The following is a 23,235-nucleotide window of genomic DNA, read 5'->3' as shown; positions in this document are numbered from 1 at the left end:
TAGATGCGTACAACGTAACATACTGCACCATAAGGGCTCTCCTCTTTCAGTGGCCATCTCGGAGGTTGGTATTTCCATCTTGCCTTGAAAACCGCCCCACTACAGATTGAATAAGAGGTCTCCGCTGCCTTTGCTTTTTACCAATGAAAATGTAAGAATTTAAACTCTGTCATATTAAGACTTATCAACAAGTTAGAATATCACTTTGTACAATAATGCATACTTCCGACATAAGGAGTACACCCTAGAAAAGACCTACACCCCACAACATTCACTAGATCATTGCAGGTGACTCAAGTAGCTTTCTATTCAGGTTCTGAAACTATATCGGTCTACAAACTAATTTCAACATGTCACACAACTACTGGGACAAACTGTATCTGGAAGCTTGTAAGAAACAGCATGTCAAGTCACCGGATACATTTAACAAGTCTCAGCTGAGTTGTTTACAACTACTATCATTGCTATAAAGATATGTGTAAATACATAATAATAGCAAAACTGTGTTACTATTATTGCTGCGACCATGAAGATGTGTGTCAACATATAACCCACAGCTGCTTCTACAGCCGCCACTACTATGAAAATAAAACAGTCACTTATACTACAGTAAACTATTATCTGGTATTCAACTAACAAAACAAACTCGCTGTTCTGCGGCATATATTATCCTTGAAATTATCACACACACACACACACTCACACACACACACACACTCACACACACACACACACTCACACACACACACACACTCACACACACACACACACTCACACACACACACACACACACACACACACACACATTAAAATACATTTTAAAAAATACATTAAAGTATATTTATATACAAATACATACATATATTTGTATTTTTCGCTCCATAAGACGCACTTTTTCCCCCCCAAAAGGCGGAGGGAAATGTGTGTGCGTCTTATGGAGCAAATCCCTATTTTTTTTGTACATTTAGCCCTGCTAAAGCAGAGCTAAAAATGTACAGTGAAAGAACGTCTGCTCTATGGGATCTATGGTGAGCTCCTATCCCGTGGTCACGGGTCACCCAGAGGAGCACTGTGATGCCAGCGCCACCTGTCTCAGCTGTCACTTACTGCAGCTTCTGTCACCGAAACGGCCTACGCTTTATGTAGCGCAAAATATGGTGTGTGTGTGTGTGTATATATGTATACACATATATACACACACATACATATGCATATACACAAATAAGTGTGTGTATATATATCTATATATCTATATATCTATATATCTATATATCTATATATCTATATCTATATATATATACACACACGTGTGTGTGTGTGTGTGTTATATACACACATTTATTTGTGTGTGTGTGTTCTGCGGGCTCTATGGTGGGCTCAGGTTCCGTGGTCTCGGGTCTGCCAGAGGAGCGGGGGACCCCGAAAACCACGGGGGGGCGGATGGACAGAATCGCTGCTTCTCATTTCATACAAGTGATCAGATCCCTTGAAAACGAGCGGCGGCTTCACACTGTACACTTAGCTCTGCTTGTCCGGAGTGTACAAAAAAAACTACTCGCCCGGTGCCCGAAACTGCATGTTCCGGGCGTCGGGCGATAGGAATTCCACACCCCTGTGGTCTAGGGAGCTTGTATATGGACTCCTACCCTTGTCTTGCAGTTAGAGTCCCAACCAAAACCAAGATAACACATTTTTTGCAGTGGTGGTATAAGTAGCTGTTTTTGTTGTTGTTAAAGTGTATTTAAACCCTAATAATGAAGGTCTTGTATGACGAGTGCAAAAAAACGTGTCATACACTTGTCAGAAATTCAGAGCTGTCCTGTGTTCTCTGCACACTATTGATATCCTAAAGAGCACTTCAATGTTTTCCTCTTGAACACAGTGATTTGCCTTTATGTTGTAGGGATAGTTTATTTCTATAGATATATTATTAATTATACACTATACACAGAGGGTGCCAAAAAATGTATACACATTTTAAGAAAGGAAACAACTGTATTAAAATTGTAATTCTTAATATATACCGATAACAAAAGATGAATACAAGTCAAGTTTGATTTCTGCAATTGCAAGAGGTGCTCAAAGTTGTTACCATCAGCCTCCAGACACTTCTGATTTATGGCGACCTACTGCTTGAGCAACGTTGATCAAAATGTCCATTTGTATCACTGCACATGCCGTTTCAATTTCTTCCCAAAATACCGCCAGTGTAGCTGGTTTTCTACGGTACACCACATCCTTAGGTCCCCGATAGGTAGAAATCAGGAGAATGTGCGGGAAACTCAACGCACCTATCCACTCTGGCTGTGGACTGTCCCTCAGCCTTTACACATCAATAGACCTGCACCCTTCGGTCAGGGTCGTCTTCATTCAGGGCATGTAATTATCTTGGGATGAAAACTTTCCATTTTGCTGTTTTGAGAAAGCGTCATACGCTTGTTTTGCCAACTCCTGTCTCAAATGCACATTGTTTGGAAGACTTCTCTGGCGAGTTTGTAAACTGTTCCAACATTCCAGAAGAAGCAGGCCTTGTTGCTGTGCGAGTCCTCCCAAATCTTCCCTTGTGCACATCACAGACAGTACCATGCGACTTAAACTTATGCGTGCAATTGTGTTGAGGTTCTGTTGCATACCCACGCCTCCATCGTCGTTGTACTTCCACAACAATATTGAATTGCAAATACCATTTCAAAATGATCTTGTGCTCCTCGAACGACAACTGTGCTTCCACCATTTTCTTTGACTGTCCTGCCTGTTGCATGGTGACACTAGCATTCATTTGATACCATCTAGTGAGCAAATTTCATACCTCACATTGTTACCGTAATTCAATTCAACTTCGAAAAGTAATACATAGATAACATCTCTTTAAATGTGTATAATATATTATATATACATACATACACAGACTATATTGCCAAAAGGTATTGGGACACCCCTTCAAATCATTGGATTAAGGTGTTCCAATCACCTCCATGGCCACAGGTGTATAAAATCAAGGACCTAGGCATGCAGAAGAAAAAAAAACATTTGTGAAAGAATGGGTCGCTCTCAGGAGCTCAGTGAATTCAAGTGTGGTACCGTGATAGGTTACCACCTGCGCAATATGTCCATCTGTGAAATTTCCTTGCTACTAAATATTCCACGGTCAATTGTTAGTGGTATTATAACACAGTGGAAGCAACTGGGAACAGCAGCAACTCAGCCATGAAGTGGTAGGCCACGTAAAATGACAGAGCATGGTCAGTGCATGCTGAAGTGCGCAGAAGTCGCTGTCTGCAGAGTCAACAGCTACAGACCTCCAAACTTTGTGTGGGCTTCAGATTGGCACAACAACAGTGCATAAAGCGCTTCATGGAATGGGTTTCCATGGCCGAGCAGCTGCATCCAAGCCTTACATCACCAAGTGCAATGCAAAGTGTCGGATGCAGTGGTGTAAGGACGCCACCACTGGACTCTAGAGAAGTGGAGACGTGTTCTCTGGAGTGATGAATCACGCTTCTCTGTCTGGCAATCCAATGGACGTGTCTGGGTTTGGCGTTTGCCAGGAGAATGGTACTTGCCTGACTGAATTGTGCCAAGTGTAAAATTTGGTGGAGTGGAGATTATGGTGTGGGGTTGTTTTTCCAGGGTTGGGCTTGGCCCCTTAGTTCGAGTAAAGGGAACTCTTAAGGCATTAGCATACCAAGACATTTTGGACAATTTCATGCTCCCAACTTTGTGGGAACAGTTTGGGGATGGCCCCTCCCTGTTCCAACATGGCTGCGCACCAATGCACAAAGCAAGGTCCATAAAATACATGAATGAGCGAGTTTGGGGGTGGAGGAACTTGACTGGCCTGCACAGAAGAGTCCTGACCTCAACCTGATAGAACACTTTTGGAATGAATTAGAGCAGAGACTGCGAGCCAGGCTCTCTCGTCCAACATCGGTAATAAGCATGCACCGATATATCGGCCGCCGAAACATATCTGCCGAAAATGGCACTTTTGGCATAATGCCGAAAGTGCCATTTTCCTGCCGATAGATCGACGCATACCAGGTTTCTTCCCTCCGCGCTGGGCGCTGCTCTGTGTCCCAGGGGGGAGGAGAGAAACTGTGATAGCCGGCCGAGCGCTGCGAGCGGCCGGCGTCCTATCACAGTCCGTCAGAGCGGTGTGTGGGCTGAGACAGGCCGCGCTGTCACAGGAGGCTGAGCTCTCCTCCCTACACCGCTCGATCAGCCTCCTGTGACAGCGTGTCAGAGAGAAGAGCAAGGTACACACACTCAGCGATCAGTGATCGCTGAGCGTTTGTACATAATTGAGGACAAGGTATGTTAACTATACCCTCAATTATGAATAAATGGGAGTGATCTACATCACCTCATGTTCATTCATAATTGTAGTTACACTAAACAAACAATGTCCTCATGTTATCAATGAACAGGAACACTCAGAGGATTCCTGTTCATTGATAACGGGACACAGAAAAAGAGGTTGAGGACTTTGTGTTCTCAATCTCTTTTTCTATTTTAAAAAGGGAAATATCAGGGGTCTGTTTAGACCCCTAATATTTGCCCGAAGCCCCTAAAAGTAATGTAAAAAATAAAAAAAATAAACAGTTTATAAAAAAATAAATACAAATAAAATATTTGAAAAAATGTAAATAAACATTTTCGGTATCGGTTTCAGTACTGACAATTTTTTTAAATTTCGGTTTTAAAATTTCCATTTCGGTGCACCTGTAATCAGTACCTGACCTCACAAATGCGCTTCTGGAAGAATGGTCAAACGTTCCCATAGACACACTCCTAAACCTTGTGGACGCCTTCCCAGAAGAGTTGAAGCAGTTATAGCGGCAAAGGGTGGTCTAACTCAATACTGAACCCTACGGACTAAGACTGGAATGCCATTAAAGTTCATGTGCATGTTAAGGCAGGCATCCCCTTTGGCAGTTTGTGTAATAAATATTAAATAATAAAAAAAAATGTGTGTATGTATGTGTGTGTAATATCGTGTACCGAGCTCCCTCTGATCCCCTGTGACAGAGGCACTTTGCTGGTCCTGGGCTCACACCGGAGCCTGGGACCAGCTTGACAGCGGGAGGGGGGGGAGGGCCGCGGGGGGGGGGGGGCGCACGTCTCGGGGCCTCATACAAGCGATCCGCCAGCTCTATAGCCGGCGGATCGCTTGTATATTAACGGGCATCGTTGCCTCTTTTCAAATAGTGGGGATTTCCCGCTCGCGCGCGCCCAGTTACATCCAAGAAGCTCACGGCCGGCAGTGTATACACAGCGGCTGGCCAGGAGGTAGTTAAAATACATGGTGGGCCATCAGCATGCAATATTATGCTTACATTGAATACCAGTACCGTTGTTCCGGATGGATACATGGAACTTTCCAAGACTACAGAGAAACAAAAGGTATCTTAGAAGTGATGTGTGCAGTGACAGGGAGCTTTTCCACTAGCCAAGTACAGGATATTTGACAGGATGTGATCCTTACTTTACCAGAACAAAGACAAATGTCAAAATCTTTGCACACTAAAAACACACTTTAAGTGTAAAGTGACAAGCTTCAACGTGGCCAATAAGGTGTATGTCGACTTGTTCCCAGTTTTGCAAAACAAGAAAAAATAAATTGCCCACTACTGTTTGGCAAATGGGAGACAGCTTCATGAATTTCTATGGGCTACCGATAAAAATTATTAGTGAACTTTCCACAGTAGACTATTTTACTGTCTCAAACCTTTACAGCACTGTGCTTAGCTGGCCCAGGGAAACCCATAAAACAAATCTGCAGCAATGTGGGTCTGTTAACTGCCACTATACAAACTTCTGATCCAGAGTCTACATTTCTAAGTACAGCTCCACTTAAAAACAAGCTTTTTATAAGTGCTTGGCAAAGAAAAAAAGACCAATTAAAATGCTAAGGAAATATAGTTTATCCAATTTAATGGAATGTATTTATATGCATGGCTGGACAGACACCTTAAAATGGACCCCTAAGTAAAGATATGCTAGATCATAGGTAACATCTATAAAATGTTAATTGTGCCTAAGCTGTACACTGAAAAATTTTCCTTTTGCTCTGAATTCCTCTTGGAGAAATAATAGGGACCTTTATGACTGTGCATAGGCACTCTTGAGCTTACAACCTCAAAGCTGTTTATCTGCAGTGCGAGATCCGAGGAACAGCTGTCTGATTGCAATGAGATTTGAAGTGAGATTTGGCAATGCCACTAATGTGCTGCTCACTGTTCTACTTGCTGAAAGCCCTGCCTGTAACACTATGGCTGCCTCTACACAAAGGCAGAGCGCAGAACAAGGCATGGTCAATGATGGGTAACATATCAGCTGCAGGAGACCATGGACAATACAGGTGACTAGCCCTTTACCCTTTTTGGGGTACAGCTTGCAGAGTTCAGTTTCTCTTAAAAGTAGAAAACATTATGCTGGTCATCTGCAGATCCACAAATGGACAGTTAGGGTCTATTCACACTGGTGCAATGCGTTAATCGCATTGTTCTGCGAGATTAATGCACCATACTGTGCAACACACGTACCGTGCGTTAACAGTGCTGGAGGTGCGTTGCTATTCATTTAAAATGGTACCCCAGATGCACCTCCCACCCGAAATGCGATCAATCGTGCTGTGATCAATTTCATTTCGGGAAGGAAATGCATTTTGGGTGCCATTTAAATGAATGGCAACCTAAAGCACATCCAGTGCTGCGCTGTATGGGGTGGTAATTGCACAGAACTGTGCGATTAATGCATTGCACCAGTGTGAATGGGCCCCGAAGCTCATTCTTTTAATCTGCAAATAAATACAAAAGTAACAATGTTATTTTGTTCTCTATCTCCCATCGGAACAATGTTTATATACACTGTATCAGAAGGTCTGCATTTCCGTGTTGTCAATTGGCAGCAACAGCAAATATGGGGAGGAGAACAGCAGGGAGGGAGAAGTACAGGAAGTACGACACCTGCCCTGTGTAATTCAATAAAGTTATTTAGGTCATTAGCATGCCCAGAGTCCATTCCTGCTTAAAGTGACACTAAACCTAAATGCATTTTTTAGATTTTACTTTTAAATAACTCAACTTTTAACAAAACCGTACCTTATTTGTGTAACACACAGCTGTAGATCCTCAAATCACCTCTGAATTGGTGCCGACACTGCCCTTCCTTCTGGAGGGTGGATACTTTTGTTCCCCATGGTCCCTGTGCGTTGTAAAGTAGCCACTGCTCCAAGCTCCCTCTGCTAATGGACTATAATCTCAATACAAATTAGTTAAGTAAATGTGAGATTGTAGTCCATCACAGGAGCAAGCTTGGAGTGGTGACTACTTTACAACACACACCGGGACTACAGGGAACAAAAAGTAGCCACCCTCCAGAAGGAAGGACAGTGTTAGAACAAATCCAGAGATGATTTGAGGCTATACAGCTGAGTGATATACAAATAAGATACATTTTTGTTCATATTTAAAAAGGTACTTGAATGTATTTTTAAGATATAACTCCTGAGTTTAGTGTCACTTTAAGCACTTTTTGCTAAGCATTCGGGGGTGAAGAGCCGACAATATTTAAAAAGGCAAAAAGTATAAATCTTCTTTCAGAAAATACACACCAGGGAATGAAGATAAAAAAAAAATAAAAAAAAAAAAACACAAAACTTTTCACACACACACACACACACACTATCTGTCCATACTACCTGTAGGTCTGTTTTCAACCATTTTGAATCAAATCTTGATTGTGCAACCAGAGTGAATGTTTCTGAAGACATCTTGCTTGCACTTTCCTTACTAAAAAAAAGTGAACAAATGAATTCAACTAAAAATAATTTAATCAAAACAAAAAAAGAGACACAGATAATGACATGTTTCAATAACTCATTAACCAACACACAGAAAAAAAAAGTAACAAAGTTAAAATATACCTCATAAAATATAAGCAGTGAAGTTAAATAATAAATGCATTCTCACTGAACAACAACATATTCATAACATACTTTGTATCCAGGGCTTGAAACATTTTAGGGCGTCTCACCAGCCAGTCAAAAATGTCACCAGTCAGCATGACCGGACTATAGCCTGGCAATTTATGTTAGCATTTTTTAGGGACACATTGAGCTTTCTTTTTGTGGTATATAAATCACCACGGGGGGGGGGGGTCATTTTTACTATATAAATGAAAAAAGTACATCAAATTTCATAAAAGAAAATGTTTGCCCTACGTTAAAGGTTGCGTTAAAAAAACATTTATTCTTACCTATGTTTTTGGTAAAATATAAAAAGACGGGGTCACGTCAGATAAAGACACCAAACATGTCAAGCCTTAAAATTGCGCACGCCCGCAAAAAAAAAAAAATATCGCAAAAAAACGACCACACCGTAAATTGACCATAGGCGACGCTTTAAACGCTTTTACTGCTCATCAGTTTAGTGTTATCAGTGATTAACGGCCCTAAAATTATTGCTCACACTCGGACGTTCGCTGTAACATGTGCGGCACAAAAGGAGCAATCGTCATTTTTGCGCGTAGGTGCACCCGACGCATGTTTGTGTGTATGTTGGGGGCCGGGGGACTTAAAAAAATTGCGGTTTTTTTTTATGCTTCTTTTTTTTAATCACTTTTTTTTTTGTACACTTCACTATATGGCTATCACGTAGGGGGATAAGAAGCCCCCTATGTGATAGCCAATTTACATGACAGGTCCTCTTTATGGAGACAACAGGGGTCTCCAAGACCCCTAATGTCACCTAGGGACCCCCGGAGAAGCTGATGCAGCAGAGATCTGCTTCACCAGCTTCTGAAGCTGGAGAGTGACAGCAGAATGCAGAAGTGATGTAATGTACATCACTTCCTGCATTTGGGGACTGAGAGGAGATCAGAGGGAGATTGTGTAACGATCTCACTTTGATCTCCTGTCACAGAGCAACCGTGCCGGTCCCGGTCCACAGCGGAACTCAGGACCAGCAACAGCAGTGACAGCTGCTGCTAATACAAGCGATCGCTTGAATGTAAAGCTCCCAGCTGGCCTCTTAATTACAACAGCCGGACGGTAAGCTACTCGTCGGGCTCCGGCGTCCTCTCGTCACAGACGAGAGGATGAGCTGATTTTTCAAGCCCTGTTTTTATCCATATGCTTAAAAGATCAGTTCATCCAAAGTAGACATTTCAATTTTTCAGTAGATGTTGGCAAGTTTTTTTTAACCCGCCTGCTTCCTTAATTTCTTAAGGGTTTACCCCACCATAGTTACTGGCCTGCTCCCTAGCCTTGGAGTCCTAAAGCTCATTGAGATATAAAAGGAATTTAATTGGCTGCCCTGTAACAATACATTTATATTATATGCCCGAGCAAAAAATGCAGTACACTATTGCAAAATATGCACATTTTTTTCATGTTTTAGGGCATGTTCACCAAAATAAGAAGGAAATCACAAGTCAACAGAGGGCCAACCTCCACTGACTTTTGTTCCTTTGTGGGGGTTTTCTCTTTTTTTCCCCAATCTTTTATTTTAAATGAAACATCTACGCATTTGTTTTTTTCTACTCTTGTTCCGTTGTGTTGCAATTACATCTGTTTTTGTTCCGTTAAGTTACATTGCGCATGCTCTACTAATTTTTCATCGCATTGCAGCGGTGTGAACTGGTTCCATTCACACCTATTCATTTTTCGTCCATTACCGTCCATTGAAAAACTGATCGCATCGCAATGGATCTGGTGTAACTGGGGCCTTATTCCTTTCGAAACGCTGCAAGTGCAATACCAGTTGATCTACCAGAATCCACTGAGCTCCTTTGCATAACAAACTGACGGTGCCTCTTCTGCACTTAAATTCCAAGCAAACATTGTCAGTCCTGCCTGAGTTCTCCCCTGCTGGCCAAGAGGACCTCTCCTCATCTCCATAACATAAGAGGGTTGTTTTCGTTAGACCAGCAGGGGAGAACTCAAGCAGGGCTGACAATGTTACTTGGGATTTCAGTGCAGCAGAGGCATTGTGTTGTCAGCTTAATGCAGGAATTTTAGGAGCTTGCTGGGTTTCTGGCAGGACCAACAGGTATTTTTCTGTGCAAAGAGACAAACATGTGGAAATATACATGTATTGCAGAGATGTACTGATTCTATTTTTATGTAAATGGTGACTTCACCTAGGAAGGCGTGTCCAAACAAACTTTCTAACAGCATATCACTATGACAGCCTTACTGACCAGTAGGGAGCTCCGGAAGTACACAATCACTTCTATTTATAAGGCAATAATATGGAAAAAAAAATTGAATATAGCTGCAGAACGTAAAAGGCAGAACTTTCAATAGCCCTTAAAACTTAGAGCATAGCAGTGTAATGGGTACGTCTGGAAACCTTAAATCCATGAGCATGATTCCTTTTTTAATCATACAACATTCGTAAGTGCATTAGCCTTTCCAGCACATGACCTCATCCTGGGAGCAGTGAATTAACACTCGGACAGATATAATTGTAGACACATTGGGTCTCATACACCAGCTGTGAGTAAGCAGGGTGCTCACTAATAGGCACCAAAGATAAAAAGTAAAAAGAGTAAAATAGTAGGACAAATATATTAACATTTATAAAGAATTTAAAAAAAAAGTAAGAGCTAAGCATCAAGAGATAACAACTTTAAAGTAAACTTATCACAAACCTGGCCAATTAAGATCATGTATGAAAATAAAAAGAAAAAAAGAAATAGAAGTAAAATGACTTGCATTGAACACCACCAGGAGCTAAATAGATACAGGCAGCAAATCTCAACTTTTCTACAAATGTCCTGCTGCCCGTTCTGATGCACACTCATTCACTTAACTTCCAATTCTAAATCCAAATGAACCCAAAAAAACAGCTGGGAAATAAACACTTCCGAGAACGTCGATCTCCGTGGTCCCTGGCAGCTCCCTGGTTTGGTTTCTCCAACTGACTACATTACTACGGTCTGCTGTCTAGTGCCAGCAGGAATTAAGCCAGGAGTGGGCAAATTAATATTGAATTCAGGAGCAAGCAGGATTTTTAGTAGGAACCAGCTCCATTGACAACTACTAGAGAGAGTTAGACACCAGTTGGAATTTTTAAAAGGTGCATTGGCTACCCAACTCCTGGGATTTGGAATTAAAAATGGCCGCAGCAGGAAAGAAAGGAATTTTAGATTTTTTTTCTGTTCAGCTGAAAGCTGATGGGAAAAACAAAATCTAACCGTATATACCCAGCTTATGTTCTCTGTATTGACAATGAGAAAAGGATCCAATAAGTAGGAACCCAGCTGCAAATCCTTACATTGAAGACTACCTGACACAAATGCTGTATAACACAAATGATTGTTGAGTGTTTCTTTGACAGGTAGTATATGAAGATCTAACTGTAAAAAAAAAAAAAAAACTTAAAACAGGAAGATTGGACAGAAAAGACAATAGGAAGACTAGAAAAAGAGTTTGTTTCCCTTTAATCTTGCTTTCACATAGTTAGTCTATGAGACATGCATAGTACTCATGCAGCCAGACAGAAGACAGGAGATTTGAGACTATTTGTGTGGGGGAGGGGGGGAAAGAAGAAGGCTTTGGCATCTGCATAGACCAATGCTGCAGTATGTATTTACAATAAAAATAAGGGCAGATTTTAAAAAACCCTAACCAAGTTATATATCAGCCAGGCCAGTGCAGCAGTAAACTATCCTTGCCTGTCATTCAGGGGTGCGCAAGGGTCCAAAGCTGTTAGGCAGTTTACCTTCTGCTAGTATATCATTGGGGTGATGGGTGGGTAGAGACGCAAATCTTGTGCCTTAACCCTACAAATATCTATAGAGCGTGGGGACAAGAGAGCTGAATTTCCAGACCAACCCTATTTAAAAGAAAGCTACAGAAAGGTGTGCATGCTTTACATTTTCAAGACAGAGAATATATTATTATACAGGATTTATATAATGCCAACAGTTTGTGCAGCGCTTTACAATATAAGGAAGACATTACAAATCGCAATACAATGCAAGACAAGATGGTAAGGAGGGCCCTGCCCCTGAATATATACACACACACATGACAAAGGGTTCCCAGATATTAAGTCTCTGCCCTAAACCTTGTAAACAGCCATCTGTGGGGAAGGTGAAAAGAAACCTGTGTGAGTAAATTCCAGCTTGAACTAATGAGCTCTGTTAACAAGTGGCTTTAAAGAGCAAAGGAGGGCCTTAATATTAGATTAAATGGAGCCAAGATATGTTTTCCGTCCTGACTAGAATAAAGAAAACCACTATACATTTCCTTTAAAAACCAATAAAAGGTTTCACACCTTTTTATCGTTTTCTAGTCCTGCAACCTCACATTATGATTTAGGTCCAGTTTTGGTTCAGAAATATCTAACAGACAGGATTTTTTGGACACGCCAGAATATCTTTTTCTGCAGTAGTTTATTGGGGGATACAGGATGCTGATCTTCAATGCATGGGTATAGGTGCCGACTCCAGGAGGTGGGCACTAAGCACACCTAGTGGCTATACCTCTACAAATGCAACAGAAGCTCAGGAGTAGCATGCAGTGAGTAAAAGAGGTAACATGGAAAGCGATCCTCTGGAGAATATCTACCTGTGTCAACAGAACAAGGCAAAAAGAGACAGCCACTAGAAGTGAAGGAGTTGTATCTTGACATGAACTGCTTGAGCAAAGGATTTTTATCGGCGAGTACAAAAAAAAAAAAAACATTTTCCCCCCAGCGTTGACTGAATTGCTGGAAAACAAGACCTATAGAAAACCTATTTTCAACCAGTTTTTGTTGAAGGACTCAGGACTGTAATCTTTAAAAGCAGTACTAAAAAAAAAAAGTGGGCAGAAAAAAAAACTAAAATAGATGCAAACAGTGCCATGGAAATCCTGAGGAAAAGTGTGACAAAAGCACAATGTCACAGGTAGGACCTTATGTCTGAAGGTCCATCAGGTTCAAACGTTGTGCGTCTGTGTGTGATTATGCATGTGTACATGGTTGCAACGAAAACCATAAAACCTCTACAGTGACAGTTCAAGAGAACAGACAGTTCATCTTAAAAAAAAGGATACTGTAGCAGTTAGTAAGACCCAGAAAGCCCATACCACATCAAGTATTTGTGAAGCCCATGGTACTCTGGCAATTCTGTTGCTGGCAACAGTTGGAGACAACTGCAGAGAAGATACTCACCTGCATCTATGCATCATTGCCTCAGTGGCTGGATGAGTGAAGCAATGTTTTTTCGCTGATATAAACACTGCAGAATATTACTCACCAACGTAGGAGCGATATCTCGCATATCCGGCCAGCATGGAAGGAACACTGTGGAAGCAGGCAAGTATTTATATGCATTTGTTAAAGGTCACATGCATGACATGGCCCTAAGGCAATCTTTTCAGATGAAATGGTGATGGAGAAAAGGAAGACGCATGATGTGCTCGTTGAAGCAGAAAGGAAGACGCATGATGTGCTCGTTGAAGCAGAAAGGAAGACGCATGATGTGCTCGTTGAAGCAGAAAGGAAGACGCATGATGTGCTCGTTGAAGCAGAAAGGAAGACAAAACCTCAAGCAAGAAGGAAAGGCCTGGGTCTCAAGACAACCATATCCTTATTATGAATGAGGAATTAAGGCGCCGTACACGCCTACTAGCTGAAGGGATAGCGACAAGGAAGGAAAGCACCAAGTTAAGATCCCAGGGATTTAGAGAGGAAATATATGCGACACCCGCAAGAGAGAATCATATCCATGGTGAGGATCATCCACCAGAGAGGCAGCAATGCCCTGCTCTGAGACACCACTGGCCACCGAAGCCCCCAGTGGAAGGAACCCTTAGTCTCTTGCTGTTGAAAAAGAGAGAGAGGATGTGTTTTCACTTGGACAATATTTCCCTTTTTAAGTCCTGGTGTGAAACTGAGGTGTCTGCCTCAAAAGACAAGACCATGAGTTCCAGAACCCACATGTAGATGTGTATGGAAGACCGACACTGACAGAATCTGTCAGACTTGAAGCTGCAGAACCTTCAGCTCTTCCACAGGCAAGTCTAAGTATTACAGACATGGTATCGGAATTATGAAAGACTTCTGGAGATTCCCAACTCAAACAAAGTTCTTTAGGAATCGCAGAGTGATCTACAAGCTGATCTGCAGTTCTTGAGCCAATGCCATCTTGATGATCAGATCCTCTGGAGAGAATCACAGAAATACCCTTTGTTCTCAATTGCACCAGAACTGGGGCCAGGATTTTGGTAAACATTCATCGACTGCTTAAACAATAATTGCGGCTCATAACCAGGCGGGCCTTTGTTGATAGCAATAAAAGGAGAATGCACAATCAGAATGTGAGGAGTGCCCAACATAAAAGTACAAATAAAACTATTACAAATAAGGTGAAAAAACATGAAAGATTTTTTTTTTAATCCATATTTTGTTTTTACATTACTGCGCTGTGCTCGATGCAGAGGCTCACAGTGCTGGCTTTCTGGGTTTGGGAACCCAACTCAGCACCACAGATGAACACTGTTGCACAATGACATGCAAACTGCATGTCAGCTGAGTTGGTCAGTCCTTGCACTGGGGTATGTCAGCTTATACTGCAGTTAACAAGAATGTCCAAGGATGACAACAAAGCAATTGTTTAGACTCTACACTTACTCTACAGGCACTGCTGTCACCCAGGAGCAGATGTTCCAAGGCAGACAGGCAAGACAAATATAAAAAGGGGTGGGGGGCACTAAATTCCTTTGCAGAGACACTGTCAGTTTGCCCTGCATGGGCAACATGACGCGTCTCTTTAAAGCCCACTCACGCACATTTGGAAAGTTTTAAGTGCACCTGTCATTTTAAAACATATCCAATAAGCCTTAGAGAACCCAGGTCGTTGTATTCAGCAGTGACCAAAGCTCTAAATGATCAGCAGAGTACCAGCAGAGTAGAAATAAGCAGACTTCGATGTGACACACTTTTTTTTTTCTTTTTTATGGGATTGGCGTGCTACATTAAGAAAAGGTACTTGTAGGCACCTGGAGCTACCCAAGCGGTCACCAAAGTTTCCAAGTTAAATATGCTATACAGTAACAAACCTAATCAATAAAACCATTACAATCCCCCCATCCCAATAGATGAAGACTTCAAAGCAGTAACTTTAATAAATACAGGTACAACGGTATCAGCTTTTCTTTAAAGCTTTGACTGCCCTGTGCACCATGTCCCACCATCTCCTGCAGCATAAGAGAAGCGGACTATAACGTGTGGTCTATCAGCAATGTCAGGAGATACACTTGGTCCCTACATTTAGTAGGGACCTCAAGTGTCTGTACCAAGCCCAACTGCATTTTTTCTTCTCAGATGGAATTAGTCTGGGCCAATATGAAAGAAAAATTAAGGAATGCAACTTTCTTGAAGAAGATAACAGTCAGATCATCAAGAAATATGGTAACACGCATTTCAATTTTAAGCAATCACTGCAATATGTCAGATAAAACGTTGGAAGAAAAATGTAAACAAAACTTTTCCTACTTCTAATAATATTATATTAAAATAAAAATATTTCTAAAGCATTGTACTGGGCTTCACTGTCACATCCCGGGAAAGTTTAGAGCTGACCTGCCGTGCCAAATGAAAGATCCACTTTGTTGCAAGCCCCCTGCCCTCCAACACAAATGGCACTATTTATAAACAAACAGATCAACTGTGAAAAAAACAAATTAGATACCTAGTCCGTGGATTATGAAGCTTCCAGGAGGGATAGGCGATGTCACTGCACCTCACTGTGGGATAGCTGGGCGCTCGAAATCTTAATCTTAAAGAATACACTATTGCAATGGGCAACCTGTGCCTCCTGAGATCATCAGAGGCCAGGACCAAAGTTGTTTTCTTTTTCAAACAATCAGTTTACAAATTACCTTTTAAAGTCATTTGTGTTGGGGGCCTTGCAGAGGCCTTGCAAAAAAGTGGACTTTCCTTTTGGAATGGAAGTTGCATGTTAAGATGCCAAATCTCAGAAATATAGACTCCAGCAACATACAGGAGTGTGTTCTTGAGGGATTTGAGATGCAAGATAATTATTTACCAGCACACGGAAGGTGCAGTTCATCATTCCGTCTTTTTTTTTTTTACATCTAGATAAACATGGCATCACATGCAACGTTTAGGAACCTTTTACGGTGCCTTTATTAGGCAAAGCATAATGAGGTCACTATGTTTTGGCTGATGAAAGGACCGTAAAAGGTTCCAAAACGTTGCATGTGATGCCATGTTTATCTAGGAATCAAATAAAGGCAATGATAAATTGGACCTTCTCCTGTGCTGGTGACTAATTCACTCCCATTCAGAAGTCTACAGCTCCATCCGCAGGTTATTTCAGCACCCACCAAAAATGGGATTCTGGTCTGGACTGCAATGGGACATCTGCAATTTGAGGGATTTGAGATGCTTAACTTGCTCTGGATGTTGTTATAATACTCAGTGATGCCACCCTAGGCTAGAGTGGAAGTCAGAGTGTAAGGCAATAATTTTTTGACATATTTTTTTTTAAGGTTTCATGAGTATTTTTCAGTTGAGTGGGGTGGGGGGCTGCAACGCAAAAGGACTTTGCATTCTCGTAATTATTAAAAATGATATTATGTAAAACAAACACCATGATGTTAGATCTACATTTATATCTAATGTGTAGACAATAATTTAGGACAATGCCAAATATTTCCCATCACAAGCCACATTAGCAGCCAGCCAATCAAAATCCTGTACAAACCAGTCAAAGGTAATGATAGATGTTACTTTAATACAGACAAGCTCTCTCTTACAGAGAAAGAGAATCCCATAAACCCAATGTATTTGTACCATCAAATGGAACATGGAACCCCTGCCTAGGGGACTGAAAAGCATATGGTCATTACAGGTGTCTGGGTCATATCAGTAAAAGATGAGCATGCAAATTGACAGATTAGGCCACATCCTCTATGTGCACATATTATCACCTTCACTAGGTAAAGGGCCCACTCTTCTAATGCAAAGGCATGGCCTGCAATGCAAATGTCAGAGCTCCAGCCATGGACTGAAATGGCACTGTTCCTCCTGCTGACAGATCACATGGAAAGCAGTATGTCCCATGCACCCAATAACAACCTAGCTTTATGAATCCTGCTGGTAACATATATATACACAGGTGATGATCACCAGTAACCTTCTGAAAGATACACGAGAGACACACACAGATGAGACATGAAATACTACAAGCACAGGGATGATGGAGGCGATCAAGGCAGACAGTGCTCCTATCCCATCCCCCTTATCAGTCACCACCACTCACCTGCTACGACAGCCCAGGTGCCCTTTACGGGGGGGAAAATCACCCCCAAAGGGTCACATCCACACTCTGCGACCGCAGGCACCCAGTTCACCCGAAAGGATCAAGCAGCCGCTGAGATCAACACAGGAAGAACAAGATACAGCCTGCAGCAACGCAACCAATCGCAAATCACAGAGGATGCGGCACAGCCAATCAAAGACAGGGAGGGGAGGGACATCCTTCTAAAGCTGCAAAGGGGACGGGAGAAGAAGGGGTTTGGTGACGTCTGGGGCAGGCAGCTGTCACGTGATGTGTTGCCAAGCGTCGGGCATCGTATGGCGTGTGTGTATACTGGAGCATTGTAGTTGCTCTGGTAGACCCTGATGGGCGTAGTTTTCATTTCTGGTATAGCTGACGATTATAGGAGCTGTAACATAGATGATAGGCATAGACTGGTCATAGGTGGTGCTGCACACAAACACGTGCATATTACAGATAAGCTCCATTGCTGTCTCTGAGAATATGGCTGTGAGCAGTGCGAGGGCACTATTCTGCTGCTGCATGTTTGAATATTTTATAGATCCCGACATAATAGATCAGTTGTTGCCATTATTTTTCTCATGAGTTCTCGCCTAGTTCTCGCATGCATTCAAATCCCTACCGCCTAGTAACATGTGGAATAGTTCAAAGGTCAGCGGTCACATATGGGCTAGTGTTGTGATGTGGTAATACATAGAGTGCATGCCATATCCAGAAATCATTGCTGCTTGGCAGCTGCCTCCATTTCTGTCTACTGAAGCACGCAACATTCGCCGCTGTAGTGGTTACGGCACGCTTGAGAAGTGTTGTTGGCGCTGAGGGAGGGGTATTGGAGGTTCTGAAATCCTAGAAATCACTGGGAAATGATAGAGTGAGAGGAGAGAACTGCTCCAGCTTCTACTTACTGTCTCTGCACACTGCCAGCCAGAGTGCCAGCCATTATCTGTGCCCTAACCTCTACATCACTTCCCTTTTTCATCACTTCCCCTTTAAAAAAAACACTTGCAGGGCGTTGGTTGATTGAAAATGCATCTTGAAGTGGACCTTTACCCCCTTTCACTAAAAGTCAACTCAGTATACAGCTCTGCATGATATGAAATCATCTTGCATTCATTATTCAAACAAACATATTTTTATTTACCTTAAAAATTCTTTTTTTCTACTTCCTGGTCCACTTCTGGCAGAAATGATGTACTCGTGCCCTAGCGTTGCATCCTGGGAAGATTACCTCAGCAGAGCATTGCTGGTAAATCTCATCTGTAATCTCACGAGATCTCAGGGAAAGGCATTTTGCTCCCCTGAGATGATGTGCATGGTCACATGTGCAAGATTCAAGGAAGTAAAGGGAGAGCTAGTAACCTGCCATTAGTTAAAAATACCATTGTGAGAAGCCTGGGAAGGAAAAGAGAAACAAGGTATGCAAAGAATACAAAGCCTGCAATTATCTAGAATATGTGTTTGTAGATTGTCATTACTAAACATTTCTAAAGCTGTGTTTGTTGTCATTTCAAAGATATGGGTAAAGTTGTACACGTGCTATGAGCGCATTAGTCAGCATTCCTCTTTTCTATATTCTAAACGCACATGTGAATGAGCCTATATGTTTACCATAGTGTACAATCTCTATAATTTCCTTTGGACCTTCCAAAACTATGTAATATGAGGTCAAACCTAAACAATTCATTTAGTATAAATTCAGGCAGACCCCTGCTCTATAAGGGTTAGAGCAGAGGTGGGCAACTCTGGCCCTCCAGCTGTTGTGGAACTATAAGTCTCATGAGACATTGTAAGACTGACAGTTACAGGCATGACTCCCAGAGGCAAAGGCATGTTAGGATTTGTAGTTAGAGCACAGCTTGAGGACTGCAGTTGTCCACCCCTGGGTTAGAGCGTTTTCTTGCCTTTTAGTGCATGACAACAAGACCCCACCCCCTAGCAAATTCCACTTTATATCACCTTCAATGGCCAAAACCAATGCATAATGGATGAAAACGCATTTTTTTTAAAAACACCCATCAAATATGAATGCAAAACCCATGAAAATGCAGATACACAAGTGCGAATGGAGATGAAATGGGATTGTAGAATCAGATTGTATAGTGTCACCTTTTAGTAGTCTAGTTGTGAAGAAAGGGGGGTGACAATTGCTTTGGGGACAATCTAGTTTTAACAAGTTAGGGCTGGTACTGAAACTTTTGCATGTAATACAATGACAGCAGCCAATTGCATGTAGTTGTACATGCTGTGAATACATACGAACACCTGGACCCAGGCTGTTAGTGTCCAAGTGCAATCATCTGCAGGTAACTGCAGCATATGCGACTACATCCGAATGGTCTGTTAAGAGCTGTGGGCACTGGCAGCTGTCATTGTATTGTACAGCGCATCCCGCACAGCTGATCGCATGAGTCTCATAGACAAATTCATAAGGCCTCATTCACACGGGAAACGGTCGGAACGTACAGTTCCGTGCTGCGTGCACGGCCGTATAGGGCAGCTCCCGGGAAGGATAGGTGCTGCGTGTGATTAGTATGCAGCCCCTGTCTTTCTCTATGGGACTACGCGGCCGTACGCTGACCCCAAGTGCAGGTCCGTACGGGTGCAGGTGTCCCGGCTCAGACGCAGACAGGATCCATCCTGTCAGCATACGAGTACGGACACCGGCACTGACGTGCAGGGTTGATGAGTGTAGGGCGGGTGAGCGTAGGCCGGCGTACGGCCGCGTAGTCCCATAGAGAAAGACAGGGGCTGCGTACTAATTACACCCAGCACCTGTCCTTACCGGGAGCTGCCCTATACGGCCGTGCACGCAGCATGGAGCTGTATGTGCCTGCCATTTCGCGTGTGAATGAGGCCTGAGACTCAGCGATCTGGCTCAACTGTGAATGGGGCCTTAGTCATTTCAGTTCACAAAAAAATAAATAGGAAGCAAATCCCCAGTCTAGGTGCTACTAAATTAACATATTAGGGAAATTCACAGACACTCCAGAAGACTGATTGATTTTATTTTCACAGCAGCTAGAATCACCAGATCTTAGATCTTCTTCCATCTCTAGCAAAGGCCGAGCTTTCCTGGGTAATGATCAATGAAAAAGTGTCTGCTTTATTGAATGACAAGATGGAAGTCTTCAGTAGAGTCTGGGATCTCTGGATACAATAGCTTTCTGGAGCCTCAAGGGATGAGTGAGCAGACGGCCCTGTGGGACAGGCTTCCCCCTCCTCTTTTTTTTTCTCCTTCAGTATTGATTTTTTTGTGTGGGCTTTGATTCGAGAGTGTAACCACTTTGTAATATTCACATGAAAAGTTTCATGTGTTTTGTATTTGTAAGTTGAATAAAAACTGTTAAAACAGAATAAATGAATAGTGAAGAGGGCTGGGGCATGCACAGTGTGCTGTGGTGAAATGGCATGGGTGTGGCATAGGTAAAGTGGGCACACTTGGGACAGTCACACTTAGCATATGAACGTGGTAAAAAAACATTTATTTATTAACATTATGACAAAAAAAATTCATCTGGGAATAAGGAAGATTATAATTTGATGGGTTTTTATTTTCCTCACTGTATATAGCTGAGCGAATGCTGTTCACATGGCACTACTGCCAATAGATAGCACTAAAAAGAGCCACCATCTTTTATTGATCTATCCAGGTGGTGGACTCTGCTCATACAGATGTCTGTTAGTCAAGTGCACTAAAGCAAGGATGCTTGATGTTATTGCCTGTGCAAAGTGCCCAAACTGTAAACTCTGCATAGCATTTAAAGAGCTGTTGGGTGGCTTTAAAAAACGACTGTGCAGCTTTGGACCGGACCAGTGGCAACCCTATTGCCCACTGACTGCTGCCACGTTGCTCAGCGTCGCTGCTGGTGTGGTGGGTGACATTGTTTATTAACTGCTGCTCATTCAAGTAAACCCAATTACGTTCAGGCTCATTTAGACAGGATTTTTTTCCTGTGTTTGACATGCAGTTACCAGCACACATCAAACACAGGTCAGCAGAATCCCAAATACTTCAACAGTGTAGAGTGGATTGTAGTGTGTGCTTTTCTTTGGAACCAACAGATCCTATTGAGATGCCTTCACATTGTAGGGAAATCAGAGGAAATGCATCCTTTTACTATGTTTTGTGTTTGAACGCCTTTAACCAGCGCTGGCTTTGAATTTAAAAGGCAATCAAACTAATTTACTCACTGCATACAACTTAGATATGAATTGTCTCTAGCTGCACTCTTTTACAGACTCACCATGCCAGTAAGAGCAAGCTGTGTGGCACTGGCATAGTGCATGCCCTCTTCCACTTAGTCTCTCTGCTTTGGAGAAGCACTCAAAACTCCTTTCTTCGTGCCAGCGAAACGAGTCGAACCTCAGAATAACATGCTATACATCCATATCTGTGAATATTGGCATAAGTTATGTATATGATTGCTCATCCCACACCTGCTATGTATTAATCATTTAATATGGCCATTATATGTTTTTATGTTTTTAGCATGTTTTTAGTCTCGTTATAAATAATAAAGAAAGTTTTTTATATATAAATTGGTAGTTGTATCTTCTTATGGCACCCAAAAAAAACCCCAGGTTCCTTTGTAGTCATTTTTTTGCTTTACCTTTCCTGGCCTGTCCTCATGTCAGCATAATTTTACCCTCCCTAAAGTGTCCTTTGTGAGTCAGAAGAGAACACGAAGGGGGGGGGCTGGTTCATGCTGATTTTATTAGCTAGGAAAATGTTGTCCTGAGTGGGGTCAGAGGCAGAGGTGACCTATGGGTATGCTGACATGAGGATAGGCCAGGAAAGGAAAATTACGGTAAGTATAAGATAACAATAATTTTCTGTATTTTGCCTCTCACTGAACACCGTTGCCGAGCCATTTCTTTTTCTGCCGCTGGCCACCAATCCTGAGCTACCATTCCTACCACTGACGCCAAGGCATTTTTCCTCCCATAGACCACAAAAGCCAAACCATTTTGCTCTTTCTATAAACCTGCTTGGTTTCCACGGGTTAATATATTTGTAATTTCTACTGACCACCAACTCTGTATGTTACATTAGAACACAGAATATTTCAGCACCCAGCAGAGTGATCTCCTGATTGAGATTGATTGTGCCTGTTGGAGCCATGATGTGATTGTGAGGAGTGGCGTGGGACATGAAACCTACTCAAAGTAGGTATACTAAACAATGCTGGGAACCTTCTTCCTCCCACTATGCGCCAAAGATGGGACACTATTGCTCACATTGACTGTTGAAGCTGGGGCATTTATTACTTCTACTGATGCCAGGGCATTTTTTTTTCTTCCATTGATGCCAGGGCATTTTTTTTACCTTCAATGACCACTAATGCAGGGCAATTTGTACTTTAACTGGCCACTGACTCCAAGGCATTTTTGCTCCCACTAACCACCATTGGAAAGGCAATTTTTACTCCCACTGAAAACTGATACCATGGCACTTTTTACTCCCGCTGATAATGACACTGCTGGGTTTTTTTCTGCAATTGAGCACTGATGCAGGGACATTTTTTAGTCATACTGACCAATGACTCAAGGCCATTTATTACTTCAACTGACCACTGGTGCTGGGGAATGTCTTACTCCCACTGAGCATTTGTTTACTACTGCACGCAGTCTGGCCTCCAAACAGTCTGATAAATAGTGTACTGGGCCTTTGTTTGAAAGGTTTGGGGACCACGGCTCTAAGGGCCGGTTCACACCACAAAGACTGCGTTCCAGAATGTTCGGCCTATGGAACGTACTGGAAAGCAAGCCGGCCGTCTCCCTGCGTTCAGGGGTGGGAGAGGGAGTGGCAGTGCATTGAAGTCAATGGCACCGCAGCCACGCCCCCGTCCGCACCCAATGCGTGGCACATTACTGCGATCTGCAAAAATAGTGCTTGCAGCATTATTGTGGTGCCTGCTGCATTGTCCGTTGCGG

General features: G+C 42.4%; 1 protein-coding gene across 1 annotated transcript in view; it reads right to left on the bottom strand.

The window, feature by feature from the left end:
* Positions 1–7,784, bottom strand: part of LOC108792118 (E3 ubiquitin-protein ligase HERC2) — a 134,041-nt gene extending 126,257 nt beyond the window's left edge. The window contains 1 exon segment of the mRNA XM_018562815.1: positions 7,703–7,784. Coding sequence (XP_018418317.1) covers positions 7,703–7,774 — 72 coding nt within the window. The 5' untranslated portion in view covers positions 7,775–7,784.
* Positions 7,785–23,235: the final 15,451 nt, after the last annotated feature.

Source organism: Nanorana parkeri, unplaced genomic scaffold (assembly GCF_000935625.1).
Source record: "Nanorana parkeri isolate BGI_ZX_2015 unplaced genomic scaffold, ASM93562v1 scaffold601, whole genome shotgun sequence".
In the NCBI taxonomy this organism is placed as follows: Eukaryota; Metazoa; Chordata; class Amphibia; order Anura; family Dicroglossidae; genus Nanorana; species Nanorana parkeri.
Note: the sequence above shows the minus strand (reverse complement) of the source record. Positions and strands in the feature narration are given on the sequence as shown.